The sequence below is a fragment of the Ammodytes marinus genome (genome assembly GCF_949987685.1).
Source record: "Ammodytes marinus genome assembly, chromosome: 12".
Lineage (NCBI taxonomy): Eukaryota > Metazoa > Chordata > Actinopteri > Uranoscopiformes > Ammodytidae > Ammodytes > Ammodytes marinus.
The window spans coordinates 25,866,949-25,884,603 of NC_137216.1; the positions used below are offsets into that span (position 1 = coordinate 25,866,949).

Here is a 17,655-nt window from a genome sequence, read left to right on the forward strand (position 1 = left end):
GCAAGGTGTTTTATTCAAGCTATTGTGTCGTTAATTTTTTTTTATCAATCTTTGTCGTCTCTCAGCAAACTGTATGCAGCTTTTATCAGACCACTTGGCAGAAGTGTCTCTTTACCTCTCACGTTTGCTCTTCGTGTAAGTTTTCGGAGTCAATGGTTTTTCTCCCCAAAGTCAAGTGTTTAACGTTTTAGTTTTTAGCCTGTGGCTCTCAAACTGTGGTGTGAATGGAAGCGAACAAGGGGCACTCACATTGAAAATACACTCAGCCCGCTTCAAGTGTCTCGGCTACACATTTTGGCTGATAAAAAAAAAAAAACGTATTTACTTTTATTATTCAAACGCTTTATTGTCTGATTAGATAAGACCCAAAGCTTTAATGGTCCCTGTGGGGGAACAGTAGTCAATGTAGCGGAAGAGTGAAATTAGTTTCAACAAGAAACAATATAATATAAATGAGATTGTAATTGGCGGATTAATTTTATCACGTTGTACTTTTTTTCAACCCAAGATACGTGTTATTGGCAAATATATTTTTAACAATAACATGACTAACATCGGTAAAATTTGCTCGGGCAAGGACAAAATGGAGAAAATATGTATAAATAAAAGCAATACGGTTCTCGCAAGCAAGATATTTAGTTTTGAAATGGAAGAAAGTAGGATATCAAACAGGAACATGAGTTATTATAGTGCCAGGGCTGGCTATTGTTTGAAAAGACTGATGCAGAAGAACACTGTTTTGGACAAATGGGATGCACTCTGTCTCAGACGGTTGAGGCTGAAAAATGTTTTGCAGCAGATTAATTGCAAAAATTGCTAAAGCGTGTTTCTGTTTCTCAGGTTTGTAGGAAAGGCTCTTTTTTTTGTTTCTTCTGTAGATAGTCCAACAACAAAAATGCAGGAAATAGTTCAATGAACAAAAGGCACTAGAGCGTTTAGAAAGAGACCCATTCATGTACAAGCTGACATAAAGGGGTGTGTGTGTGTGTGTGTGTGTGTGTGTGTGTGTGTGTGTGTGTGTGTGTGTGTGTGTGTGTGTGTGTGTGTGTGTGTGTGTGTGTGTGTGTGTGTGTGTGTGTGTGTGTGTGTGTGTGTGTGTTCATGTACGCACTGTCTGGGATTGTGATGTGTAGACAGCAAGCCCATCATTTTTCCAGGCTGGACAAATGCCTCATGGTGGAGGACAGGCCGTCCGACATGACAAATGACCTCCAGAGAGAGAGAGAGAGAGAGGGGTGGGGGTGTGAGGGGAGAGAGACAAAGACACAGACTGGCAGAGAGAGAGAGTAGCTTCATTAACAGACAACGGAACAGATGATTCTGCCACAGATTCCAATCACTCCGTCTCAGCCAATTAATGAAATAGCTAGGACACACACACACACACACACACACACACACACACGATAAGAGGGACAAAGAGAGAGCAAAATGGCCATAAGTCTGGTTAAGCAGTACTAAATTATTCTTCAAATTAAAAGGCCGTACCTGCCATGTCCTTAAATAGCCGCTTGTGTGTGTGTATGTGTGTGCTTGCATGTGAGTGATTAAGCTGTTAATTAATTTGATGTCCTTGTATTTAATAACCGTGGACAGTGAAAAGTGTGTGTGTGTGTGTGTGTGTGTGTGTGTGTGTGTGTGTGTGTGTGTGTGTGTGTGTGTGTGTGTGTGTGTGTGTGTGTGTGTGTGTGTGTGTGTTATAGAGAGAAAGAGAGAGAACGAGAGAGAGAGTGGGGGTGAGTGAGTGCATTCTGGAGAAAGTCTCTGATGTAACAGTTCTGTCTGAGGAAGGAGAACGCATAAAAAAAAAAATTGCAAATGAGTAAAAAGCCACACGTTTTCTAAAGCTTTTCTAAAAGGTTTTTTAATCCGTCTTCTCACAGAAAAGATTAGTTCTGGTTTTGCACTGTTACCATTTGGTGGTTTTGGTAAAAAGGAATTCTCTGCCTAAAACGGTTCAGTTATTATTATCATTTGAACTGCGGGCTACTGTAGGCACTTTGATGTTACTGTTATCTGTCGTCAGGTGTTAATCCTGGCGGGATGATGTGTTGACAGGTGCTACATGTGTCTGATGTCATGGATAACACGGGAGCACAGTTCATGGTGCTCCTCAAGTATTTTCTGCAGGATTTTTTCCTACATTTTCCAATATATGATTTAAATTGGTATTTAGTGTATATGCTTTCAAATCATGCTAATGATTTAAGCCCACAATACACTTCTAAAACTAACAATGTAAAGGCTGCAAAATATTTGAAATACATGTACATTCATTTTTTTATATTGTGAGTTAAAGGCGCTACAAGGAACTTTTGAATATTTCTGAAACAGCCTCTTTTTTTCCTTTAATGATCATGAATGACATCTAACAGCAAACGAGACCATCAGTGCAAATAATCCTATTTTTATATAGTTTTTCTTTACGCCTTTGTCATGGGTACGCTCACCCTGGGGTAGTAAAAAAACGTTGGAGCCTTTGTCCAAAGAAGGTGCAAGAATCATACAATCTGAAAGTTCCTCGGAGCATCTTTAAATTCTTCATACACAGTATCCAAATAAAACTGGCAGTAACTGTAAATCAGAGTCAATTCTATGAGTTATATCAGCTGTTCATATTTATAGGTTTGGTTATTAAAAACTAGGCACTAACATGACATTAGCAATGATGAGATGCTTCAGCAGTTTCACTCATAAACTGGAGGATGAGATAAGAGACGGATATAAAAGGAGGAGAGAGGAGAAAGTGAGTAAATGAAATGAAAGTGAATGAGAAAGAAAGAGAGAGGGAGAGGAGCAGGTGACCTTTGCTTTGTGAATGAGGAGGGAGGGAGAGAAATGTGTGTGACGAAGAGAAAAGAGTGGATGTGTTTATAGAGGAGGGAGGGAGGGATGGAGGGAGGGAGGTGGAGGGCTGCTCAAAGGCACCGAAATATGGACAGAATAGAAAGAAGGTGGAGAGAGAGAGAGAGAGAGAGAGAGAGAGAGAGAGCGAGAGAGAGAGAGCGAGCAGTTACACAGCAGGAGAGTCTGAGTGCTCTCTTCCATCGGAGACTGTTGATTAAAATTTCATTGGCTGGGGCTGGAGGTCGGAGGTTATGGTGTGTGTGTGTGTGTGTATGTGTGTGTGTGTGTGTGTGTGCGCGCCTACTCTCTTCATGCAAACACTCCTGTACTCTCACTCCCATTGGCTCATTATGTTTCTTTGTCTCTGGTTCTCTTGAGTTCACTGCTCTCTAATTGGCTCTCAACTCGTCCCGTCTGTCTGTCTGTCTGTCTGTCTGTCTGTCTGTCTGTCTGTCTGTCCATCTTATTTTCCAAGTAAAAGCTTTGATTTACTTGGTTTTAGTAAATACTCCCTTGTCTCTATAGTTTAGTTATCACATATGTGATGTTGTTAAATTATCAGTTTCTATCATTCATGTAAAAAAAGAAAATTTTTCCTAAAATACATTGTCCTCTGAACGTGACATTAAACATTAATCCTATTACTGGCACTTGTATTATTAATGATTCCATGATATAATATTTATGGCTATTTCTCTAGCTCCCAAATATGAGTGAATCCAGCTTAATGTACTCCATTAACCAGATCATATACAGTAAACTACCTAGCTGCAAAAATGATAGTCCAAATCGAAATGATCAAAGATAAATTATAATTACAAATCCACTAGACATTCGATTCCTACTCTTTCAACTTAAAAATTCCAAAATGTGTCTGTAGCACTTAGTGTAAGTATCGTCTTTTATTTGTTAAACCAAATGATAAATAAGTTAATCAGAGAAAATCACTGGAACATGAATTATTGATGAGCCACGTTCAGTTTTTTTCCAGACTGATCTTCTGTGGGATCAAAGTTTGAGTGATTCCAGGGATCTTGCCTCCATCAGGTCTCGTCTTGCATTAACCTCTTTTATTGAAGTCTCCTGCTCCGGTTTGAAATCACGCTCCACAGGACTCTCATCTGTTTGTGCTGCTGAGTGAAAGGATACCTGAACCACTGACAGCTGTGACACTGCATTGTGTGTGTCTGTTTGTATGTGTGTGTGTGCATAGGAAAAGCAAACATGGCCCATATTTTGGACTTATTGTTAGTATCCAGTAGTGCTAAGAGCAGGGGTGTCATACTGTACAGAATGTAAAGCCCACATAGGCAAATGTCTATTTGTGATATTGGGCTATACAAATACAACTGATTTGATTTGAGGGTGTCATCATGAGGGTTTATATATTTGGGTACATTAGAGGAAGTGTGTGTGAGGAGCTGTGCAATAGGCAGGTTATAGGCAACCGAAACTGGTCCCCTCCAGAATTCAAATACAATTGCTGACTCTAGTGAGAGGAAACATGAACATGTGTTGAAGGTGTTATGGGTAAATATTTCATATGGAGCACATTGAACTCTCCTTTGTGTTTTATTATTAATAATTTGGCAATATTAACCCTTTCCTTGTCCCTTGCGTGACACTGAAATGTGCAACCTTTCAGCGATGTTCAAAACTGAACAATGCAAAAGTCTGTTTTATTGTCAATAGAAAAGTGTTAAGTGCCGTGCATATTGTGGTTTGCAAATACCAACGTACACGTTTGATGTCAGCAAATGACAGGGAAAACTGATAAGGTATAATAAGCTTATCTATATGTTTGTGGTTACATACGTCTTTGTGATAACAGTGCATCAAAAGGGATTGTGTTGTGCAGTGACAGTCGCTGTACAAATCTATCCCCGTCTCTAAAGCCTATAAAACTATGCCACTAAAACAGAAAGCTGATGTACTATTTGGTAATTGGCTTGAATATGAAATGTTCAGCTTCTTGCACCTCTAGTGTCACATTTGAGTCAAACCAAATGAATGCAGTGAAACAACTATAATACCCACTTTACAGCTCCGCCAGGTGTAACTGGTATCGGGACAGGAGCCGTAATGGTCGGAGATGGTCAGCATCCAGCAGAATGATATTGGCTCGTTACTGCAGCTGGCTCTGGAACTACAGTGCAATGTAGGCAATGAGGAAACTGGTGTCTCCAAAATGGCAGCCGTCCATAAGCCGAGCCGAGGTTCAGGATATTTTATGTCCTGTGTACCGCTGGGTTTACACTACATGGCCAAAATGCATTTGGACGCTCCTGTTCGCATATGGTTGTGTACATCTGGTCTGGGGCTGTTTTTCATAGTTTTGGGGATGAGGAAATCATAAAATTCTATATTATATATTTTAGACAATGTTGTGCTTCCAATGTTGTGGTTCAGGGGAAAGGCCTATCTTCTGTTTTTGACATGAAAATAGCAGGTATTATGAGCCAGGCCTGGTCAGCCAACACCAGTGTTCAATCTTGCTAAATGGGAGCGTGCCCTTGCAGCCAGCTTCCAAAATCTGGTCAAAAAAGACTGAAAGCAGAAGAGTGGAGGTAGGCTGTTATAGCAGTATATTAATGCCGTTGGTTTTGAAATTAAATGTTGGGTGGATTGGGTTGGAGGTGTCTTTTAACTAAAGATGCTAATGCTGTTTTTGGTTGGCTCTGGCATATTTCTGTAAAAACTGCAGATAAGAAAAAATATAAAAGCAAATAGATGTTTCAACACCCACCTAGAAACCGACACGTGGGTAGTTAGTTATTCTCCGTTTCAATGGCTGCCTTTCAAATCCATTCACTTTTTTGCCTCATTAAAGTAAAAGGTCAAGAGAAAGGTCGCTCGCTGCTTCTTGCGTTCTTAAATATTTCATTATATGCTTCTTTTCATCCTGAATCCTGAAGTGATAATAACACCAGGATTCCAAAACATTAGAGGTATTGGAGCAACATTTCTTGTGCCTTTTTAACGTTATATAACTTAGATAATGTGAGCTTAGAAATGATTTGACAACCAGTGGATGAGGAGAGAATTATGTGAGTATGCAACTCATAGTATATACTAGTAATGTGAGTGATTCATCCGGCGTTGCGTTATTTTGATTAGATCGCAGGATATATGCCTGCAGTAACTCAAACGGCTCCTGCATCTTCACAAGGCAGCTTCACACGATCTGCTATTCAGTGTGTAACAAAGCACCACACACACAGACACATACGCACAGAGACACACACACACGCACACACGCACACAAACACACAACCGCATATTCAGCAGCACTGACTTTAAAAGGCAAACTCCCCGCCAATAGCACCAGCCTGATATTAGTATACATACACTCTCCCAGAGCATGACACATTACATATTCACACACATCACTTAAAAGTCATTATGCTCTTCTCACTCTTACAAACACACACACACACACACACACACACACACACACCAGCCATGTAACACAGCCTCATCAGCAAATTAGCAGAATAAAGAGCCTCTTTTTGCCTTTTCTTTGGAGTGGGTAATTAGCCATCAGAGCCCGCTGTGTGGAGAGAGCCAGATCCATCAAGAGGTAGAGCTTCAAAGAGCCGTTTGTTGAAGCCAAAGCACTTTAATTAGGACCTATTTGTACGAGAGAGCGCAGAGAAGAAACAGAATTTGATGCCAAAAGCTGTGTAATGTAAAGGGAGAAATAAACACACTGCAGCAGTGCACACACACACACATACTGTATGGAGACAGGCAGGAACAAACTAGAAAGATAAGGCCTGCGATGAAATCCTTTTTCTACAGCTTTTGAAGGCGAAACTGTCCGAATATCAGTTGTCTGTTGTAGTTGTTGAGTAGGTATCAATGCAACTAAACCACAGCTAGATTGAAGATGAATGGGAAAAAATAGTGGCGTTATCGACTTTTTGAAGATTCAGATGTGCGAGTCCAATAAAATTAGTTTGATTTAAGAGTTCTGACCATCATTCTTTCACATTCTACTCACCAATTTAGAGAGCACTTCACACCTTGTACAAGCTAACTGACCAGAGCCGCGATCCAAATGTCTACAAACTACACTTACTGCAATTGTGCGTGCATTGTTTTTTTTATAAAGCAATTATTGGACAATTGTGGACATTGTGTTTGCTGGATCCCCTTTTGATTTCACCTTGGAAAGAAGCTTTTTTAATAACTGTGTCTAGCTGGGGATTTGTACAAAAGCTGGAGAGATGTCTCACTCTCTCATTGTTACTGATGTTGAAGCATGTTGCTGCTGGATCCAGGAGGTATTGCTTAAATCCATCAGGCAAGTGTCACAGTGCAGAAGCTGGTCTGTTCTGTTTCCCTTCTAGTTTTTCTGTTTTATACCATCAAGACTCGTATCCGTGAAGTGAATATATGTACATTATATCACTGTTCAGCTTTTGTGGAGCAGATTATTTCCTGACATTTAAATCACGTGATTCCCTCCACATGTGTCCCGCTCTGCTGACTGAGCTGCTGCTGGTTCATCCAGTCAGTGTGAAGTGACACAAATGTTTTCAGACCAATGAATAAGTATGAAATAAATATGAACAAATAATAATTTGATATCATTGATATTTCTGTAGGTCGTGTGTATGCAGGTTCAGAATTTAAGATTGTGTTAGTCCCTTTTTCTGGCTTTTCTGATGGTTTAGCGGGTATTCGAACATGCACCGTGAACAGATTATTAGATGGGTCTCTCTGTCAATTGTATGTCTATACGCTCAAATATCAAATGTGTGCAGAGCTGTTAACTGAAAAATCAGCTACTTAATGCAACCAAGATGAAAAATATACACATTTGATACATGTGTATGGGCAAAATCTGTACTTGATCTGATTGGTCTGCTTGGTCTGTTTTCTAGCCTTCGTAGATTCTCAAAAAAAAACCAAAGAAGAACCGTTGATGGTTCCCCTATAGTGCAGTCGGTGCGTTTATGTGGCAATAACCACACGTGGAGCAGATCATTAGAGGAAGTGTCACTTTGCGGTATCGCGTCAATGGCTTAATTTCACCATTCTCCTAATGGAAATGTTGGTAATAGACACATAACCGCGCGCATGGCAAACACAGACGCAGCATCTCCTCCTGCTGAAGCCACTCCAGTGTGTTTGCTGAGCCCCCGTCCTCAATGATCTTTTGTCTGTCAAAAGCTCTTAGCGCTCCCATCCAGAGCCCTGTGCTCTCTGCATTCATTATTAATGGGCCTCAGCAGGCTTGGAAATACACACACACACACACACACACACATGGCGCATGCACAGAGAGGTTCTGCACGTCACTGGTAGCTATTTTAGACAAGATATTAAATGAGACACTGAAAACATGAAGGGGAAAAGGTGTTCATTTATCAGGGGATACAGGAGGAAGAAAAATGAACCATGCATTGATTTTCCCCTTACCTTTGTGTAAGTGTAGCTGGTATCTTAAAATATAACCACAAATGTATATCACAAACAAATATAGGTAGTATGATAACTAAACTAAATGTAGAGTTGTTATATAAACATTTAAAAGCTTTCAAATACAGTGCAATATGCTTTGTTCAACCAGAGCTGACTTTTCACTTTAGCAGTGACACTCCATCTGCTTTTAACCTTGTTTGACCTTGACCTGTAATACAAATAACACAAACAGATCAGAAGCAACATTGAATATCATGAAATGGGTGTAGGAGCGCACGACCACAATTCAGTGAAACAAGTTATTAAGAGTGCAACTCATTGGTTTTCACATAAGACATATACATACAGTATAGTGATTTATAGTGACACAGATTAAATGATATCGAAACTATAGTGCGAATTGATTTGTTATAAATGAGCCGGGCTGCTGGTTCCATCTGCCTTTTTAAATAAACACCTGAAACTCAATGTTTTCCCTCAACACTTCTTCGACTCTCATGAAGGATTTTATGATATTATAAATGAATATTGCCCATGGATCCCTTTTCTTTGTATATCAAATATTACAGGTAGTAACTCCTCAGTGCACATTTCACTCAGTGGCATCATGAAGCGCTCTGATTGGATGTCTGTGGCTGCAGTGGTCCCTTGAACTCTCGTTGACTTCTGTCTTCAAATCTGTTCTCTTCACTGTCTTTTAGTTTTGACCTTTTGTCAGTGAAGCAGATTTTTATCTTTTTTTTCAGCTCAGTGTCACATTGTTTGCAATAACCGTTCCTCCAGGAGGGTTTTGCTCCAGCAGTCAGTCAAAAAAGTATTTTTTTTATGGGAAAGAGGAGTGTGTGTGTGTGTGTGTGTGTGTGTGTGTGTGTGTGTGTGTGTGTGTGTGTGTGTGTGTGTGTGTGTGTGTGTGTGTGTGTGTGTGTGTGTGTGTGTGTGTGTGTGTGTGTGTGTGTGTGTGTGTGTGTGTGTGTGTGTGTGTGTGTGTGTGTGTGACTGTGTTTTGATTTGACCTTTCTCCATATGGTGTGGGACTGAGCAGGGGGACAGGAGGTGAGCCCTACACATGCTATCAGTCTGTGCTTTTAGCCAACAGCCCCTGACACACACACACACACACACACACACACACACGAGCTGCAGGCCATACATGTCATTGTTACCTGATATTCATGGTTGGGCAGGAGAAACAGACGAAGGAGAAGGTCATACATGTGATGTCAGAGGCCGTGCGTTCGCTGCCAGCCGTATAGGTTTTGATTGCCGCTCGCTCGCTCCTCTTCCACTGGCCCCCGGGCTCTCTCTACCCTCTGTCCTAACCCTGTGCCCATCTCCCACAATCCTCAGCATCAGTCCAGCCCCTGCTAGCAGGAGACACACACACACACACACACACACACACACAGACACAGACCTTTCTATTTTTGATATCTAGTCCAAGTGAAAAACAATGAGACAGTGTGCCGCCAGGAATCACCGATAGAGACTGTATTTACTGTATCAAAGACAGCTCATATGCATGGTGCTGTAGGTGTGTCTGAGGGTGAGGAATAATGTATATAACAAACGCAGTGGAGATATATAATTCTACAGAGCCATGGGAAGGATAAGGAGGAATATATTTCAACCAATGTTATCTCTCTCTCTCTCTCTCTTTCTCTCTCTCTCTCTCTCTCTCTCTCTCTCTCTTTCTCTCACTTTCGCTCTTTCTCTCTTTTATCTCCAGAGCTATTTGTCTTGGACCCCGACAGAGGCAGCAGCCCCAATCCTTCAGAATAAAAACTTAATCTCCGGTAGCATTAATGAACCCCAAAAAAAACTGAATATATTATATATTAAAAGTATTCATCTTTAAGACATTAACATCCTCATGGAATACATTAAGCTAGAAAAAATATTGGTGTTTCCCTGATGGGAAAAAATGTATGTACTGTACACTTACTTTTTTATTAAATGATTTTGGGAGAGAATGCAACCTAGCTAGGGCGAATGAGGTTGAAGGCTACAGGGAAAAACTTGGTTAAGTGCAATTTTATACATGTGGACTCGCACATTGATTTTAAAAAAGTGGACACCTGTCAGCCAAGTCAATTACTGTGATTTTATATAATTTAAGTTGACCAGTGTGTAACGTCCAAAGCACGCAGCTGCTGTGTCGACTTTAAATGCGGCGCTTGGCTGTTTCAGTTCCACTCCAGATAACCTGATGGCTGTTTGATAAGCTGCAGTATTGGTTTTTCAGATGCATTAGCAATGACTGATCTAATTTAAACAGAGACATAATGCCCCCCCTTTAGCATGCTTGACTAGATATTGTATTACACACAGGCAATTACTGAAAGGAATACCAATGCTAATAAATCAAAGCAACAGTCCGGACAAAGGGCTAACCAGAAGGTCTTTCTCACAACAACAGTATCAGCTTTGCAAAAAAAGACATTGTTACACTGGGAGTCATATTTGCCTCCCGTACATACAAGCCTCTCTTTTTTGAAGTTTCTTTATGAAGCAGTGTAACCCCCCGAAGAAATATCTTTGATTTATATTCATATGCAAATGAGCATCCTTAGGAAAAACTACACAAAAAACAGACATTCTTTTAAACAGAAAGAAGAAAGGGACAAAAAAGGGGAGAGAGGGGGGGGGGAAGTTGAGCTTATCACCAGTCAACAGATGTTCAGACTATAAATGTGTTTGGGGTTTGTCTGTCTTGTTGTCACTGTGGCTGAGCAAAGCAAAGCTCCAGCCCTGGCCAGTCTGAATGGACCGAGTCAACCAGCTGCAGCTAAGAAAGAGAAAAGCATTTCTATGGTGGCTGTATTCTGCTCCAATGGCAGAGGGGAAAGAGCCAGAGAGAGGATCAGGATGAGATCCATCCAGCTGCCAAAGGCCTTTTGGCCAAACTGAGGAAATTCATTTTTCCAAAGTCGATACAGTAAAGGCACTGTGCTGCAGGACAGTGCTGGAGCCAGGTGTAGCTTGCAAAGAAAAGTGCTGAGTGGACAGTTATTATGGAGCTGTGTGTGTGTGTGGACTATCCTGCTCTCTTTATTTAACTCTCTTTCTCTTGACGAAGCAAACATGGCACAAACACAAACCTTATGAACTCAAGGATTTTTAGGATTTCCTTTTGATTTTTTAGAAATCTATGACTTTTCAAAACGCTTTCTAAAGCTGTACATCTGTCTTGTTTTCCCTGCTGGGTGAGGCGGACAGAATATCGATACATACTAGTGTTGCAGGTGTGAGATATCAAAGCAGGAGCCGGATCGACAAACCCGCCACACGCAGTAGACCTCAGAAGTGCAGTCGGTATAGTTCGAGTGAGAGGGGGCAAGGAATTACAGAAAACATGAAGTTAAGAGAAGAAAGGTGATGCCTTCGGGTTAGAAAAGTGGCTTTTCCTAAATCAAATCTCTTGAGGTAAAGTGACAGGTGCCCTTGAACTGAAGGACAGCACACCAACAACTATGGAGATGCTGATCTGCTGCCAAAACCAGGAAGTGTACAGGTGTGATGTAAAGTGCACCGCTGTTTTTATTATCTGTGGATGAAGGTTGAATTTACTAACTAAAGAACACTTTACAATAAGGGTACATTGATTAACTGTTAGTTAAGGGTTAGTTAATGCTATTGACAGTTGTTAATGTGTAGTTCATGCTTATTAGGCATCAACTAACTGTTAGTGCTACGTTATTAACGGTAAGTCAACAGTAAGTTAATGCTCAATTCTTACTTATTAAGAATAATTAAGCAATTATAAAGAGATAGTTAATGCTTACTTAATGCGACTTGAGCATTAACTAACAGGTAATTAATGAGCCCTTATTCTAAATTTTTACCGAAATACTCTCTATTTCCTCATTTCCTTTTCCTTTGCTCCTTTGTTTGACTTTCCGTCCGTCACCTTGCTTGCTCTCCTTCCATCCTCTATTGTGTGATAGAGCTGCTGCTTCCATGGCTGGTTGGTTTGGGTGAGCAGAGGGAAATAGGCGAGGCGTCCACAGTTCAGGGCTCTAGAGAGCTGGGCCGGGCAGCAGGAATCAATCACAGACTAAATCCCTCTTCTCTCAGGACTGCCGTGTGCCTGCCAGGTGACATGGTCAACAGCTGCAGACAAATATAACGCCTAGTTTGGCTATTTGAATAGAAATACACTAGTGCACAGGGGGCTCTAAAAAAAAAGCTAGAGTCCAGGGAAAACTGCTGAATATTTACCGGTATTGGACGGAAATTGTAAAGAGATGTTTATTCAAAACTGGTAAATCAACCTATGTTTACATTCGCATCACAATTGACCTTTTTCCACTGGAACAAATAGTGGATGGATGTGACTGTGTGACATGGGAGATTGCTGTTCTTGTCCCAGTTCCCACTAAAAACTGTTTATTTTAAACCATGGCAGCCCTGCTATTAACTGTCTCCCTGTGGAGTTTTTGACCTTTTTTTTCTCCTATGAATGAATGCCCATTTTATTGTCTGATGTGATGCACATTGCTGCCAATGGTGTCTTGCTATCCCATTGATCAACTGAATGTGATTTTGCACCAAGATATGCAGCAATGTGCCAGCAAAGCTAGGAAAGAAGAAGACTGCTTGCTGGCAAACATCAATGTAAACGATTCAGGTCTAAGCATGTAACAAAAATGCGGTTCATTTCGGAAGGCATCATCAAGCAACCTATTTTGTTGTCTAAGTGGAATGGCTTTGTGAGAAAAGGTTTTGTATGAGTATATATACGAATGGAGTAAGCTGCTTGTATGGAGGTGTCTTTAGTTGTGAGTGACATAACAACAAAACCTGTCCGGTGACAAAAGGCAATCCTGTTAAAATAACTGTTTTATTATATATGGTGCTACTTCATTGTTCCGACCCGAACTCACATACCATATTTGAGAGTTGTGTGAAAGTTGGTGACTATAGATTGTATATAAACTTTGCAGTGACGCTGAATCTTGCGTATTCAGATGGTGTGACTGTAGTTTTAAGAAACACACAGCTGTAAAGTACAGTATATGATGTCTGACTCATGGTCCATGTCTTTCCTTGTTCCTTGCAGACGTGTCTAGAGTTGGAGCGGTATCTACAGACGGAGCCCAAGCGGCTGTCGGAGCTCTTTGACGAGGAGCTGGACTGTCTGTTAACCCCGGCCTTCATGCAGGGCGCGGACAGTGACGAGGACCTGATGGACCCCCTGCTCCCCAGCCTCCCTGACCAGCCCAGCCCTAGCCCTCCGCTCCTGGCCACCCTTCCCAAGGTCCAGGCCAAACTCTTCCAGATGACGACCATCAACAACAACCCCAGCAAGACCCACAGCGACGCGGGGACCGAAACCCTCACACTAAAGGACCAACAACATGTCCTCACGGGAGTGAGCGCCGCCCAGCTCAGCGCCGCCGTAACGTCCCTAACACCGCCGTCGTCGCCGGAGCTCGGCCGCCACCTCGTCAAGCCCACACAGACACTGACGGCCACGGCAGACGGCACACTGACACTCAAACTGGTGGCCAAGAAAGTAGGGCTAGGGGCGGCTGCCAAACTGGTGGCAGCGCGGGGGCTACCGTCGCCGCCCGGCCGAGGAGGAGGAGGCGGCGCCCTCAGTGACGGCGAGCAGGGGGGAGGAGGAGGGAGCGTGGGAGGAGACGTACCAGAGAACAAGAAGAGAGTCCACCGCTGCCAGTTTAATGGCTGCAGGAAGGTTTACACCAAGAGCTCCCATCTGAAGGCACATCAGAGGACTCACACAGGTAAGACCGTTCTACAGTTACCTTCAACGTGATTACCCTTTATAAAGATGCTGGCTTCAAGATGTATTTTGAGGGTTTTGATCAAATTTGCAATATGAAATGTTCAGTTTACAAGATTTAAAGTTTTTATCTTATCAATACAAATACCATGTTTGCAACCCCATGCATTAACATGCAAGAAACCGTTAGGACTTGGATGAAACATCACACAGCCCCCATTTTGTATTTGCTTTTAAGCAGCACTAACAAATGCTTGTATGAAAGGGGCCACAGGTCTCCCAGTTTTAGGACAACGCAGCAAGGCAACATGCACACATGCCATCCAGACAACGATACTGTCTGTCCCCTTGACTATATTGGAGACTATAGAAGTGACTTCAATCCCTGCGCTATTGACTAAAACCAAAGCTGAAAGACATCATTGTATACCTCATAGTCCATTTTTCATTTCACATTTAATGTGCCGGTGTTCAGACACCAACACAATGATTATGTACATTATCCACAAGATACTTAACATGGTTGGTTGGTTGAGCTTCTGGAAAAATCTGCAAAAGACACGGCTAATAATTTAGTTTTTTTTGTCAGCGGTAAGGCCCACCTCCTCACATGTTCCTCTAGATTTATTCATTTCCTGGTGAACCAGTCCGTTCCAAATGCCTTGCCTCAGTAATTGCCTGATGATTGATAGACTGGTAGTAAATGACACTGCGAATTCAGCCATGTCCAATCGCAGGCCTGAGCTGCTAACTACAGCTGCCCTCTCACTGACCCTCAGACAGAACACACACCAGGGTTAATGTGCCCAGGGGCCGCTGGCTGTGAGCTATTCAAAGTGTTAGCATTTGGATATTGAGGTTGATAAAAGAGACCCACGAGCGAATAATGGGTTTGATTGACGCAGATTATGATGAGATTATGATTTGCTTGAGTTAAAACAGCGTTTAGTAGCCTGAACCTGAACTGGACATGACATGCTTTACTCAAATAGGAGTATAGCCTGAATGAGTTACCGCTTATAATACATATGCAAACAAAACCTTTTAATCGATTCCATAATTAATTGCTGCAATTATTTATTTATTATTGCAATTTTTTGGTAATATGGGCCACTTTCATATGTGCTGTGTGTGACGGTTTCAGTTCATGACCGTGACACACTGTAATCTGATGGTTGAAGTATTTTAGAAAGTGACGTGAACATGCCAAACAATCAAATTGGATCCGAGCAATTAATCCAAATTGAGCACTGAGGCTTGCAGTGTGAACGTATAGCTGTTAGCTGGGGCATGTTTCAGCCACTGGTGAGGTAATGTTGTAAAAAACAGATGAGTTAAAGGTCTAATAAGACACCCAAGCAATACACATGGGTTACAATACTGCAGGGAAGGATTTTTACTACTCTGGAAAGTTATGGGCCTGTATTACGGCAAAAAAGGTGAGCTGGGTTCAACTTTATTGCGTGGTGACCCTGCACTTTTCCTCTGAGCCTGCGGTATCAGCACTGCCCCTGTGTCAATACACTGGTCGGATTGAAATCAATAAAAAAGGGGGCTATGCTTTTTTCAGGGCAGTGCTACACAGTGTCTATCTGAAGACGACCTTAAGAATCATTTTGTGTGTTTTCAGGTTATAACCAAAGAACACAATTCGTTGTAAGCTTTATCACAAAAAAACCTTAGTAGAGAAACTTTCTGACTTGTTTGCTGTAAGGTGACAGGAGTGTGTAGCACCAGAGATTTGTACATTCTTAGAAAATTGTCAAAATGTCTTTTTCTAGATGATCCCTTTTCCTGAGTAACTGAGGCTGTATCATCACTTATCTGCAGCGTGACGCCTGTGCAGACTTGTTACCACCTGAAGTTAGCATTATTCAAAGTCTAGCTTGAGCCACACACAGCATCACTTTACAGTCACTGGAGAGGTTTCGGAAGCCTCCAGCTGTCATCATCCAGTGTTGGCAGTTTTTCCTGGGTGTTCACCAGGATTACAGCACATAGCCTGCAGACCTACTACTGTATTAATACTGGCAACCTTGGCATCATTAATCCAGCGTGTTACAGGCTTATATGATCCCAGAGACCACCAGCCATGGCTCTAAGTATATAGCATTACATTGCAGGGCATGCACCTAGCATAGCCCACAGCTGTATAGCTTTATTATACGGCTAAGCCAGCATGGAGTTAGCTTTACTGGTAGCCTAGCTGCAAGCTGCAGTATCTTTAATCTTCCAACGATTCTACAGTCATGCCAACCAATGATGAGTTTTTAAAGGCAGAATCATTGCCTGAGGAAAAAAAAGAGACCCCCTGAAGACATTGCAGCTCTTTTTACTGTGTGTGTGTGTGTGTGTGTGTGTGTGTGTGTGTGTGTGTGTGTGTGTGTGTGTGTGTGTGTGTGTGTGTGTGTGAGTGAATTGTGTGTGTGGTATAAATGTGGGGGCGGAGTATTCCCTCCCGATGTGTTCACTACAAGCACAGCACTGTGGTTTAATTAGCTTAATCCTCTTTTTGGGTTATTATGACCATAAATCATTGAACATACATGTCGGGAGGGATTAACGTTGCGGAGACTACAGGGAGGAGCGAGTGCAGAAAGCCCGCACAACATCAATACACTTACTGTCACACGGAGGCGCACCAGAGGCCATTAGAAACATCATTATAGGGAGTGTACAGTACATGTGCTGCCATTCCACATAATGTTGGTAATAGTCTTGCTCTGTTCCCATCCAACAAGAAACGCCTCTGCGCTGCAAGCTAAGACGTGCGAGTCGATTTCCTTAGAAGAAGATTTTCAATTAGGGATGAGTCGTAACAATAATTGATGTAAAAATTAATTCGGCAAAATCTCTAAAGTATCCCAGACAGAGCTGTTGGGAGTCAGAGCCAGGGTTTTCTTGGATCTGGTTGGATTTTTTTTTCGGATGGATAGTGATTGTATCGTCCTTGTTATTCAAGCAGCAGTCCAACGCAATATACTTAACTGCAGACTTGGCACCGCGCGATGGCAGAATAGATGAGTAAACTCTTTACACTGCTTTCCGAAAGTGCTTTCAGCGTTATGGCATTTCGTCTTTCAAAAGTCTTAGCTGGAATTAATGGACATTTTTGAGAGGAGCATGAACTCAAAAGTGCAGGAAAACTTTTTCTGCTATTGCAAAACTTACCTGATATTGTGGATGTGCATACTATACATTGAAGCTCATAGGAACACCATGTATACGGTATAGCTGCTGTCGAATGATGGTGTGCATTCATTACATAAATAGAACAAGATAGACATAGAATAGACATGTTTGGAATAGATAAGCACAAAGATTTGAAAAAGAGCCTTTACAGCGCTAACACTTTACATTAATGTTTATTTATACGTTATTTATAAGTCATTAGATAATGATGAACCAATCATTTACAAAACAGTAATATATATATTTGTAGATGATTAATAAGTGCTGTGTTAACATATCACAAATGTGTTGTAAGTCATCTATAAAGCTTTTAGTAAATCATGACATTCTCCTTAACAAATCATTGGTAAATTATGTATAAGTCATTTACAAACCTTTCTGCATCCCCCTAATCTAAAGTGTAAAGCATTCATCAGGTACAAATGTGTAGTTGGGCTGTC

General features: G+C 41.6%; 1 protein-coding gene across 1 annotated transcript in view; it reads left to right on the forward strand.

The window, feature by feature from the left end:
- klf7b (Kruppel like factor 7b) overlaps positions 1 to 17,655 on the forward strand; it is a 56,781-nt gene that overhangs the window by 26,354 nt on the left and 12,772 nt on the right. Inside the window, exon 2 of the mRNA XM_080037764.1 lies at positions 13,337 to 14,024. Within this exon, the coding sequence (XP_079893890.1) occupies positions 13,337 to 14,024 (688 nt within the window). The remainder of the gene's footprint in view (positions 1 to 13,336; positions 14,025 to 17,655) is intronic.